The 13,645-nt window shown below is 39.2% G+C and overlaps 1 protein-coding gene across 1 annotated transcript in view; it reads left to right on the top strand.

Moving 5' to 3' along the window:
• cfap299 (cilia and flagella associated protein 299) overlaps positions 1–13,645 on the top strand; it is a 509,376-nt gene that overhangs the window by 15,386 nt on the left and 480,345 nt on the right. Inside the window, exon 2 of the mRNA XM_080198915.1 lies at positions 7,380–7,510. Coding sequence (XP_080055041.1) covers positions 7,380–7,510 — 131 coding nt within the window. The remainder of the gene's footprint in view (positions 1–7,379; positions 7,511–13,645) is intronic.

Here is a 13,645-nt window from a genome sequence, read left to right as displayed (position 1 = left end):
TCAAACAGGGCTAGATGCAGGGAGGATATTCCCGATGGTGGAGAAGTCCAGAACCAGGGGTCACAGTCTGAGGATTCAAGATAGACCATTTAGGACGGAGGTGAGGAGACACTTCTCCACTCAGAGTGATGAGCCTGTGGAATTTATTACCACAGGAAGTAGTTGATGCCAAAACATTGAATGTATTCAAGAGGTGGCTGGATATAGCACTTGGGGCAAATGGGATCAAAGGTTATGGGGAAAAAGTAGGATTAGGCTATTGAGTTGGATGATCAGCCGTGATTTTGATGAATGGCGGAGCAGGCTCGAAGGGTCAAATGGCCTCCTCTTATCTTCTGTGTGTCCATGTTTGACATAATTTTGAATAATAGTGAATTTTGTATCTTGGTTTTCTGCAGGCTAATATCATCAGCAAATTTAGCTACCATACATTTGATTCCTTCATTCAAGTCATCATGAAGTTCGAAATAGGGGTGTTGGCTGATGATTGCATGAAAACAGTCCATGTCTAAATGCAACAAGATCTGGACAATATCCAGGCTTGGGTTGAACACAAATGTTAGGCAATGACTATCTCCACCAAGGCAGAATCTAACCATCCACTGTTGAGATTCAATGGCAGTATCATTTGCTGAATCTCCCACTATCAACATTGTGGGGTTACCATTGACTGGAAACTTAACTGGACCAGCTATATAAATACTGTGACTAGAAGGACAAGTCAGAAGCTGGGAATTCTGCAACATGCAATACATCTCAACTCCCCAAATCCTGTCCACCATCCAAAATCATAAATTTGGAGTGTGAATAACACTCAAAGCTTGACACCAGCCCAGGCAAAGCTACCTGCTTGATCATCACCCTATCCGTCACCTTCAACAATCACTTCCACCATTGATGCACAGAGGCTGCTGTGTTTACCATACGCAAGATGCGTTGCAACAACTCACCAATGTGCCTTTAACAGCATCTTCCAAATCCCTGAATGATCTCTAGCACATAGGACAAGGACAGCAGACTCTTGGGAACACCTGCAAATTCCCCTTCAAGCCACACGCCATTCTGACTTGGAAATACATAGTGCCAATCCTTCACTTTTGTGGGATGAAAACCTGAGACCCCCCCCTCCTTAATAGCACTGTGTGTTTACCTGAATCACATGGATAGCAGTGGTTCAAGAAGGCCACTAACTAGTAACTTGTCTAGTGCAATCGTGGTGAATGACAAATGCTGGCTTTGCCAACAATACCCATGATCCATTGAATAATAAGCATTAAAACATTTCAAACAATCTTCTAATCAAGTTAATCATTTGCCTTCAAGTTTGTGAGCTTCAGATTATGTATTCAATGTGTGTAATGTTATCAAATGCTTTCTAGCAGTCCATATAAAATATGTCTAGAGACATTCTATTGTCTACTACTTTTGTTGCTTGCTCATAACTTCATTGAAGCTAGTAGCACATATCCATGTTGGCATTCTCTAATTAGTTTGGAATAGGTGAGGAAAGGAAATGTATTCTTAAAAGCAATTTTGTTTTTCATTTCTAATCTTCAACCAAACAATCACTTTGTAAATTGGCATTGATTATGGAAGTTGATGCTCATTTTGTCAGCAAGGAGTGAGCAACAGAAAAGTACAACTGTTCTCGATTGGTTTCAGTAAGTAGCTTTGCTCTCTTGAAATAAAGCTTTAATAATTAATTCTTCAATTTGTTTGGTTGCCTTTTGGAAAAAGCAGTAAAAGAAAATCTTTTTGCCTCACAGCACGAGAGAACATTAACTTGTGCTGATGCACACAGATTATGTGTTGAGAAATTCTGCAAAGTGCATGTGCTTTGAATGTATAATGTAACAATATCCAATTGAGGCTCAGTTATTGAGAGAAGTTGATACTTTACGATGTAAGCTCTAATAAATATATTAAAAATACAAATGGCAATTCAGTTGGCAAGCTCAATCATTTTAATCATTAATGTGCAATATATGATTGTTTATCTGTTTAAAATGTTGTTTTGAATGTTATAAGTTTCAGATGCTAAGCAAATGAACTTTTTCTCAAAATGGAAAGACATCAGCCTGAAATTTAACTGTTTCTCTACAAATGCTGCTGGACTTGCTGGGTATTTCCAGCAACTTCTGTTTTTATTTCACTTTTGCAATGTTTGTTGCATTAAACTTCTCAACGTGTATGTAATAAAACCAACTGCATAGCAAGTGGTTTGGATCTGGAATTCGTTGCTTGAGAGTGTGGTAGTGGCAGATTCAACCATGGCTTTCCCAAAGGAATTGGATAATTATTTGAAAAAAAATAAATTGCATGGCTACAACAGAAAGGCAGAAGAGTGAGACTAGCTGAGTAGCTCTTTTAGGGAGCTGGTGTGGACACGGTGGGCCAAGTGACCACATTCCAGGGTGTGTAACCATTTGATGATGGAAATCAAAGAACTTTATGGCAAATTCACTGTAATTTTAACAACTGCAATATATTCTTTTTAAAAAGGCCAAATCAAAATTATTCCACGAAGGGAAAAATTATATCGACGTTGTTATGCTGTCGTGTTAATGTCTGCTAATCTAGTGGATGATAACGGGCATTTCTTTTATGTTGGAAGCGTGGAATGCTGCAGATACTATTGAGATCTACAAGCAGTGGAGCTGGGGCATGAAGGCCCAGATGTAGACAAGAAGAGAAGGCAGGCACAGACAGAAAAAGGAACACAACTCATTCTCAGGAAGAAGTCCATTTTTTTGCATGGTAGAAAAGGAGAACTCCTGGAGACAATGTACGAGCTGGAATAAAAAATCTAAATCCTGGAAAGCTGTGTGAATAGTTTGGAGACACTAAAGAATTGCTTGTTTCCCCAGAAGTGGCCTAGAACTGGGGTGTTGTTGATCAGTTGGTTGAAAATTAACTCTGGAAAGCTACACTGTCAGGACTACCATGACCAAATTGAGAAAGGATTTGCAGATAATCATTTCCCAGAAACTTAGAGGTGAAACTTGTTGTTGGATAGGACTCCTGACCTATGTGTATGGGTAAAGAACAGCATATTGTGGAATTGTGAAGCTACGCAATGTTATACATGCTGAAGGGGAATGTTTGTGGTTGTGTTAGGGGTATCTTTGTTGTATTAATTATGTAAAGTGACATTTACCTTTTTATTTGAAGTATCATCCATCTGTTCGTTCATGTTTAATTTATGTTGAATCTGATTTGTGTTAAAGTAAAAGTTACAAGAAGTGAAATCTTGTTGGTAATTGCTTCTTTGGGGTTCATTTGATAAAATTGGCTATTTTAGTTCATGGATCCCCCAGGGAAACCATAACAACAGAAAATACTAGAAACACCGCAGGTCTGTCAACACCTGTGAAGGAAAATGTTAAGCTATTGTTGCAGGTGTAGCCCTTTTGTCAGGTTCTTGAATGGTGACATATAGTATAGACTTACTTCTTGTGTTCATTCCCTTGTCAACTGCTTTTTGTTTGGATATTCTATGACATTTGTATAGAAAACTGCTGAAATGCATTATCACTTACCTGGAATAATTTTGATTTATCTTTTAATTATTTTATAATTTTAATAATGAAAATAATTTTAATATATTTATTGATGTCACTGACTTAATTAAATTGGCAAATAATGAGCAAAAAATCTGAGCTTGCTGAAATGTTAGGAAGGCAGTTAAGTACTTTGCCAGTTGAATGTGCCACAAGGTGGCAGTGCCTGATGATAACATTATTCATCAACTTTTAAGTGCCAGTTTTGTTGGAATAAATTAGTATTAAGAAATGTATTCCCCATTCATGATCAGATATTTCTCAAAAGCAAAAAGAATACATTTACAATTCCAATTTGACTAAATATGATAAATCAGTGTTTAAACCTTTTGCTCTTGGATTTCCCATAGTTAAGTGACTGGACCATTTACTCTATTAATAGTCTCACAATTTTGGGTACATATTGTTTAGAATGATTGGTGTTATTCCAGAGTAATTGTATCACTTTGTACACTTGCTTTTGACAGAGATTTAATCACTTTTGCAGTGTTATATACTTACAATAAGTCCTCTCTACAAGTCCCAACTTTGTTATTTCACTATAACTCTTTGGCAGCTTTTTTCTATTTATGTCATCATTTTCAATATTATGGCCTCACTCCCCAGCGCTGAACTCTGGAGCAGCCGTCACCATGTTCTGATGCCGGAGCAGTTGCTGAGGACTGAACTTTTCTTCATGGAGTCAGAGTCATTTGTTATATACTTGTCTCTTTTGGCTCACCGTAGAATCCTGCTGTAGTACTGTGTGCGAGGACATGATACAATGCGATGGAGAATGGGAAATGGAAGACGAAACAGAAGAACAGCAAATATGAGAGAGAACATGCCACAGTAATGTTGCATTTGTTTATCAAGTGTACCTGAGCGTCGTAGTCCAAATACACAACAAAGCTGCTATGAAGATAATGGATATGTGTTTGCGAAACCACTCAGAAGTTTAAGCAAAAAAAAGTCAGAACATAAGAAATAGGAGCAGGAGTAGGCCATCTGGCCCCTCGAGCCTGCCCCGCCATTCAATAAGATCATGGCTGATCTGTCGTGGCTCAGTTCCACATTCCCGCCCTCTCCCCATAACCCTTAATCCCCTCTCTTACCAAAAACCCATCAACCCGCGTCTTAAAAATATTTAGCGAGGTAGCCTCCACCACTTCAACGGGCAGAGAATTCCAGAGATTCACCACCCTTTGAGTGAAGAAGTTCTTCCTCAACTCCGTTCTAAACTGCCCCCCCTTTATCTTGAGGCTGTGCCCCCTAGTCCTACTGTCCTTTCTGAGCGGGAAGAGTCTCTCCACCTCTATCCTATCCATCCCATTCATCATCTTATACGTCTCAATGAGATCTCCCCTCATTCTTCTAAACTCTAACAAGTACAAGCCTAGTTTATTCAGCCTCTCCTCATAACTCAATCCCCTCAACTCCGGCATCAGCCTAGTAAACCTCCTCTGCACTCCCTCCAAGGCCAAAATATCCTTGCGTAAGTACGGCGCCCAAAAATGCACACAGTACTCCAGCTGCGGCCTCACCAATGCCCTATATAGCCGCAGCAAGAAAAAGAGAAACTTTTCACATTGTTGTCTACAGCGAAAATCAGTTGACACGTGTGGACATGATTAAAAGATACTCTGAAAAACAGATTCCAGAGCTGGCTGTAGTAAATGACAGCCTGAAGCTTAAAATAATGCCTTATATAAATAAGAAAACTGAGGTAGTTGCTGAAAATGTTGCAAAATTATCATACAGGAAACAAGTGTGAATAAAAATGGCGGGAGCTTTTGAAGCTTTGTTGAAGCTTTTGATGAGAATGTAGTTCTTATAATGAGCATTTTGATTATTTTACACTGGCAGACAAAACAGATTAAGACATTACGGTGCCCACTTACTTGAGCATGATGGGAGGAAAACTTTTTTAACTCCTTCATAGTCATGTGCAACCTGATAAGCGAAACACTAAAACGTGCAAATAAATTGTGGAAATTTTGCAAACATGTTTTTCACCTCAATCCCTGGTGACTGCAGAGTGCTTTAGATTTCATAAAAGAAACCAAGAGGAAGGGGATTCCATCACACAATTTGTTGAAGTGCGTAACAGACTTACCAAATATTGTGAATTTGGTGATGTGCTTAATGACCTCATTCATGACGGACTTGTTTGTGGTTTACACAAAAAAGCAATACAAAAACGTCCGTTAACTGAAAGTAATCTCAATCTGCAGAAAAGTTGTGAGGGTTCCTGCCTCTACCACCCTTTCAAATAATGAGTTCCAAATTCCCAGCAACTTCTGGGCGAAAAGGTTTTTCCTCAAATCCCTTCTAAATCTCCTCCTCATTACCTTATATCTGTGCCCCCTGATTACTGACCCCTCTACTAAGGGGAAAAGTTTCTTCTTATCTCTCTATGACATTCATAATTTTGTACATCTCAATCAGGCCCCCCACCCTCCACACTTAGCCTCTCCTGTTCTAAGGAGAACAATCCAAGCTTATCCAACCTCTCTTCATAGCTCTTCAGTGGGAGGAATGATGAGAAATGAGTGTAGATGGGATAGAATCTTGGCCCATGGGTAAAAGTTGATAGCTTGTATACATTTATTTCCTCCCAGTAACTTTTAATTTAAATTACCATTTTTTTTCAATTAAACTTAGTATACGTTAACAAAAGTATTTTCAATTCTTCTGTTTGTTTAGAAAACGTAAAGTTTTGAAATAAGTAAATTAGCATCATGTGGACTCTTGTCAATGAACCTGCACCATTTTTTGTGAGTTTAATCAAACCTCTAGGTTCCATATGATCTAAAAACACATAGTTGAAAAAAAACCAGGGAGATGAAGAACAAGTGCGGGCAAGTACAAAAAATGTCTTAAATTTCATCTCTTTCCACTTTCCACCCCCACGCTTATTATATCATTTCAAACCATAGTGACAACTTAAAAGGAAGCTTTTAAATAAAATTAATGTAATCAATATATAAATAATTTCTGCTGTCTGATTCAATCGATAACAATCTAGAAGGTTTGATAGTTACAGTAATTCATGCTGAATAATGGTTAAATGTGAAATACCTTGCTTTAAAAAAAACAGCATGCAGTATTCTTTACAGCTGATTTGTAGTAAAAATATAAATGTACATGCAAATTTTCATTCTATCCTTCTATTCCATCAAGTAAATCTGTGGAGTTTTATGAAGTATCATTAAAACCCTGTTTTTTTATTGTTAAAATTCATGCGTACTGTATTAGTCTGGAGATTTGCTGAGTAAGACTTTAACTCACTCAAAACTAATTCACTGAAATGGAGTTAAATTGGCACTTAGTTTCTAAAATGCATGTGTTATGGTATCAGATTGTTAACATGGAGTGAAATATTGCAAAGAATTCATGAATCTGTAATTGTTTATTCAATAAATGTACCATCTTCTGATTTAATGTGACTGTTGCCATCCCTATCTGCACTGAACATTTATTAGTAATTTGTAATATGAACAATTTTTATCTTCAATTAGATACATTTTACAGTTTTAGAATTTACCATATGCTTCAGCAGCGATACATCAGTTACTTTATAATTCTTATGGGACAACATTAAAATTCCAGTACTAAAAAATATTTTCCAGAAAATTATTACTCCTTTTACTATCCTGAATGGCGTCAAGTAGCTCAAATCATGCAGAAGTTGTAAAAAGATTTTTTTATTTTCTCACTTTCTGACTGGCCTGAGAACTTTAACATTGACTGCCTCATATGATAATATTACAGCAATGTATAAATTTAGTGTATAAATTTCAGCTCTGCCTTGATAAATCATCTCCATGAATCCCTTAGGATGAGGAGCTGGCTCGACAGTTGGTGGAGCTGGGATACAGGGGAAGTGGAGAGGTGCTGAAAAGAGAAGAGTTTGAAATGAGGAAGGCAGCTGCTGAAGCTGCAAGACTCGCTAAAAAAAGCCAGAAAAAGTAAGTATATCCTAATTCATTGCTAAGGGTATATGCCAATTATTTATTCTAAAAGAAGCAAACAGTGTTGTTTTGGATGTTAAAGTATTCCCATCATCAGGGTGATGGAAATTCATGAGGAGGAGCTATTTTGAAAATTGGATTCTAACCTGTCTCATTTGCTAAATGCAGTATACTGGGCCTTGAAACCAAACAGTAAAAGGGATGAAAAATTAGAATAAGGGTGCATTTATGCTTTATGTTACTCTCTATATGATGGCAAGCTAATTTTAGTACAAATATAAAGATAATATCAGTAATAGATTTTGAGTTCTGTTATCTTTGTTTTTTTCCAGACATACTAAAACGTAACATCTTATTACACAATGTTACCTATTTGATAATTTCAGAATGCTTTATGTTGTACTTGCAATTTTTTTCAAACAACCTTTTTATACCTACTGAGGCAATTATAGTGTTAATTTTAAACAGAAAACTCCAAGAATTAACAGCAGTCACCATTGATCAGTAATAATAACTGAAGAAAAGACTAAATTTAGAAGAAAGATACTTAGGTGCATAGGCATACTTCCCTTTAGTACCCCAATTCTCTCACTCTTACACCAATTTCACCTTAAATGTTCTGACGGTTTGTATTTCTGTTATCTTATTGAGATAAAAGGCCTGAAAACTTGTTACCTGATATCCTGGGATAAATACTGAGATGTTAGGTTGATTGGCCATGCTGAATTGCCCCTCAGTGTCCCGAGATGCTTAGGTTAGAGGGATTAGTGGGTAAATATGTAGGGATACGAGGGTAGGGCCTGGGTGGAATTGTGGTCGGTGCAGACTTGATGAGCCGAATGGCCTTGACCAAGATGCCTGGTTTAAAAGTCAAACAATGCTTGGCAGTTACCTATTATTCACCATCAACTGGTGGATTATCCATGGCAATACCTCTACCAACCATAGTATAAATTTTTTTCTCCCTTACATTAGAATTCTTGTGAATTGTCCTGATCAGTGTAAGATGAAAAGCTCCAATAGAATGTCTCTTTTTTTCAACACCATTCAGGTCTGTACTACCAAATGACTATTTCTTTGTTTTTTTTAGTGCTTCAGCACAATACACTGAATAGACAGCAACAATGGCAATGTTCTCCTAGGAAAAGCCCATGATGAGCCATATGTTCCAGGGTCAGCTAACAGTTGGACAACATTTACAGAGCTCCCACTAAGTAACAAATTAATGACATTCCCTCAGCACAGGAGCTTTACCATAAATGATCAAAATCTCAAATGGACCTTTCTGAGGGCCTGCTTTTTATCTGTGCCCAAGTAGCCAAACTTGTGCCAGACCTGCCTCCAATCACTCACTACTTTCAGGGTCACTGCCCTGACTCCTAATGCTGCCCATTTCACTGGTCCAAAAATCTTATGCTCAGGCAGACATTTATAGAAGAAGGGTTTGTGGAACCAGGAATTCCTCCAGCTCTACCCAATCAATGTGTGATGAATATCTAAACTAATATCTCCCAGCATCTCAGTGTTCCACAGTTTTCTGTCACTGACTTGCATGGATATTGTGAACTTAATGGCATCACATTCAAACTCAGTCGAAACAGAAAATGCAAGGGAAAGTTTGGGAAAGTGGAGAAAGCACAGCTATGCTCGTTTTAAATGTATCTGGGTGAGATACAATTATCATTGGCCCCAAAACTAAGCAGTTGGCTAAAGTACTTGGAAGGTCTGATTTCAATCCATTTGAATAGTGCCTTCAGAGATGGAAGAATCTTGCATATGAAGAAAAACTAGCTGAAATGCCATGGGACCCGATTAGTGATTTAAAAACATGTTGTTGTTGCTGTTTCTCACCGTTATGAAGTCTGAATGATCATAATTGTGATGAGAATGGCATTTTTACACTTGTATTGGATATAACTTACTTTGCTTTAGTTTTGTTTCTTTTAAAGGTAAAGAGAATATGGGTGGCAGTAAAATACGTGTTTTGCTAATAGCAAATTGTGAAACCTTGGTGCTTAAGACGAGTTCATTGTGCTCGTGGTTTACCATGCAAATCAAACTACCTGGATGATCATGGAGATTGTGCAGAATCTTTTGAACTTAAGATCCTTGGAGATAATTTCCAGGACCTTACCCTGATGATTTTGGTGTTCTACCACTTGCACGATCTTCCCAAAGGCGGCCCATTAACAGGCTACCTCCACATTCACTGTCTGGTTAGGGATGAAGGATGGTCTGTGTAAATGGGAAAGTCAATCACTGCACCTGAGGTGGGCAGGAAAGGTGAGAGGAGGAAAGCCACCAGATGTCCTGCATCGAGGTATTTAAAGAAGATACAATGATTTCCTAGTCTGCTGCCGAGAGGCTGCATCCAGTCAGGCTTTGGCTTCATTGGGGTGCTTATCTGCTGTCAGTGAAGAACTCAGTATGTCACCACTTTGCCCTCAAGTGGGCACAATTGCCACTAATTGGCTACCTACCACTGCTGCGCAGGTAGTGGATCCAGTCAGGTCCCACCATCACTTCTCACTCTTAATTTTAATTTCAGAACACAATGAGCAAAACACACAGAAAAGCAGAACAATGCCTTCTCAGCAATACTGGAAATTCATTGGGGAGTTGACCTGCTGCAGGATTCTCTGATTTTTCCCATTGGTCTCTCAGTTGTGTCACCTTGATGATCATGCTGCTTGATACACAAGTCAATGTTCTTTACCTAATGTAAGTTTGCACTAAGGAACAATGATGATGAGTGAGAATGGGTTCCAGATGAAAAGGTCATGGTAATGGTCGCTAATGTTCATTCTGTTCAAATGCAAAATGATTCCAATACATAAGCAGATTAGGGTGAAGTAAGAAAGTTGAGTTAAATTTGGTGTTTAAGCTTGTCAAGAAAAAGGTTTAGGTCTGGATTATGGACTTGTCTTTTGTAAACAAATAGGACTGCTTTTGCATGAACTGTAAAGTTCAGTACAATTACATTCTCCATAATGTAAATGTTTGTTTTTATGATTTTTGAAGTAAGTGTGTTATAACTAAAGTTGTGACACAGCAGACACACTGATTATTTTGCTTGCTATTGACATAGGTGTATTTGAAATGTTTTAACATATGCCTCATAAAGCAGCAAACAATGTTGACACAAACATGTCTGATATAGACAGTAAGAACTGCATATGCTCTTTATTTTCATTCAATCTATTGTCCCTCTAAGGCTGATCTAATATATCCCTGGGAATTTTGATGTACTATAGAAATTGATGATTAAAAAGCCTTTTGTTCCAGTTTTCTACCTCCCTTCCATCTCTGCCTGCTTGCCACACTGGTACAACTAAAATAATGAACTCTATTACCTGCAAGAACAACATGCTGACCCATACTACAATGAATCATTTAATCCTTTTCCTGCCTGCACATTATTACAGCATTCAGGCTGTCAGGTTGTGGACACCTGGGTGCCTAGTCACTTGTTTGTTAAGTTTATTGAGTTAAGAGTCGATAATGAGCTTTGATGGAAAAAGGTTCTTTGAGAGTAAACAAAGTACTTGCTGGACCACTGATTAAACAAGTTAATTGAAGCGAATAATCAGATAAATTTCAAATTAAAAGGCCAACCTATTTACAATAGATCTGATCTACAAGTCCTGAAAAACCTTGATAGCCTGAAACTTGTGCAGCAGTTTCAACATCTGGATGGCCAAATGTGATTTAGAGATTCCTGGGAGTTGGGAGAGAATGAAAATGTGAAATCACCTGTTGGAATCACCCCAGAAATTAGAAAAGTCTGATTTTGTGTGGAGAAACCAACTGACAGCAATAGCAGCTTTTCTGCACTTTGTGAGAAAAGATGAGCAAGCACGGGTTTCATGACAGATCATTGGCCACTTCTGGTTCACTTTACCTCAGTGCTTCAATGATCTGGGCACCATATTTAAAGACCACCCTGACACACAGCAGGCACACTATATAATTCAGAGGAAGCCGCTGGGAAGTCATGACTCCCCATCCCAGAAAGAATACTGCCCTCTAGTTTACCAATACCTCCCTTGGATGCCTGCTGGATAAAGTGGAGGCCCATCGCGATATCCTATACCCATGCTCTAGGTGAAGACCTGCAACCAAGGTAATCAATCCAGCATGGGAGATGGTAGGGAAAAACATGAAGATGACGTCTGTGACCACCTGGTTGCATATGTGTCTAGAGCTTGCCTGTGAGCCCTGGAAGGGACCATTGCCATAATAATTGAGTACCACAGTCACTTTCAGAAACACTGGCAGTAAGTCCCTGTGGTGGCCAAATCCTGCACAGGTGGTAGGTGTGACCAAGCAGTTCCGTGGACATGCGCGGTCTTCAGCAGCACTTTGTTCTTATACTTTTGCAGGTATGAAGCTCTGTCTGTTGACTCTGAGTGTAACGAGGCATCTATGAGTGATGGCTGCCTCGAGTTCAGCCTCTGCGAGTAGAGCAGGGCTTTCTACCTCTTGTTCTTGATGGTTTTGATCCTGCCTTTGGTGAGCCAAGCACCATCATTGACGTTTTCTTCTTCTCCTTCTCGCCTATGAATGATAAGATGGACAGTGAACTCACCAGGCTCCTGATGGTTTCCTCACCGCAGTATCAAAGAGGGAGACACAAGGGTTAGCATGTATTTGCTAAGAACCATTCTGTGTCCGTTCGTCATCTGCAGCTGCCTCTCAAAGCCCATTGACTCATGTCCTGGCCACAAATATGATGTCTAGTCCAGTTTGTATACTAGTTGGGCAGGGCCCCACACACGCTCAGCCCCACAACACATTACTGAGTGGTAAAAGCTTTGACCATTTGACTGCACCCTGACTATGATCTCAGGTGCAGACATTATCCTAATCTTCACTTCAAGGCCTTGCCTTATGAGCTTGGCTCATGAGAAGCAGCTGTCAATAGGCATTTCAGCGTAAGCATTTCAGCATAGAGCAAAGGACTAGGAAAGCGATCATCGGGAAGTATAAAGTTTGCTTTTCTGGCCTGGCAATGGGTCTGCCATACCATAGCAGTCATTGATTTTGGAAGCCTATATACCAAGGGTTAAATGCTGATCAGCAAGCATTGGCACCTCACACATGTGCTGCTTGAATAGGCACAATTAAATGACTAGTCTGACTCCAAACTTGTTAATTGAGTTTAAGCCAAACTGTCTCAGCTGCAACCGAGTACTCATCTTTGACATGTATTTTCATCCCTGTCTCCAGCCCTTTGATGAAGGCCATGTTCCAAGCTTCCTTTCCTTCCATCTTTCCAGCCTTTAATTAAGTCCATGCTACGAGCTTCCCTTTTGTTCCCTCTTTACAGCCTACCAATTAAGTCCATGCTCTGGGCTTCCCTTTCCTTTCTTCTCTCCAGCCCTTTAATAAAGCCCGTGCCCTGGCACGACAGGCAGCCTCAAAAAAGCTGCTGTGCAGACTTGCCTGTGATTCCCTCCTGTCCCTGAAGATGCAGAGCTGCTCCATGCACACTATGCCAGCTTGAATGCACTCCTCTTCGAGCTCCCCTCAGAGTTCTGTTCGCCAGGAAAACGCCTTTTGAAACCATTACGCCATTCTGACATCAACTGCTGTGGAAGCTTAATTTGAAGTGGAGGTATGGGTTCGATAATGACATGTTAATGTATTATAATTATGTTCCTGACATTGTACGGTGTGAAACACTGCTCGCCGCTGATGGGGCAAGGGGGACAATTGTGCTGGCAGGAAACACGTCTAGGATCTTCTCACAATATTTTCCATTTGTGACACCAAACTGGAGCAGAATATCTTGGCCACTATCTCTTTCATTTAATGAAGTATCTTTGTGAAATAAGTAGGAAATACTCCAGCTGTATTTACAGAAAATAATAGTGTATATATTTTTCTGTGCTTTTTTTATTGCTGTACATATTTACAGCAGGGGTTTTTTGCCTGTAAAGATAAAATTATAAGAAAAATTGAATTAATGTACTGTGAAAGATTTTTCATAAAATCCCTCTTAATTCAAAAAGAGGCCATTCAGCCCATCAAGTCTGCACTGATTCTCCAACAGAGCACCTTATCCAAACCCACCCTACGGCCCATCCCCATAACTCCATGTATTTAACCCACTACTCCCCCTCACCCACA

This window comes from Carcharhinus amblyrhynchos, chromosome 1 (genome assembly GCF_965287045.1).
Source record: "Carcharhinus amblyrhynchos chromosome 1, sCarAmb.v2.hapA, whole genome shotgun sequence".
NCBI classification, from domain to species: domain Eukaryota; kingdom Metazoa; phylum Chordata; class Chondrichthyes; order Carcharhiniformes; family Carcharhinidae; genus Carcharhinus; species Carcharhinus amblyrhynchos.
Note: the sequence above shows the minus strand (reverse complement) of the source record. Positions and strands in the feature narration are given on the sequence as shown.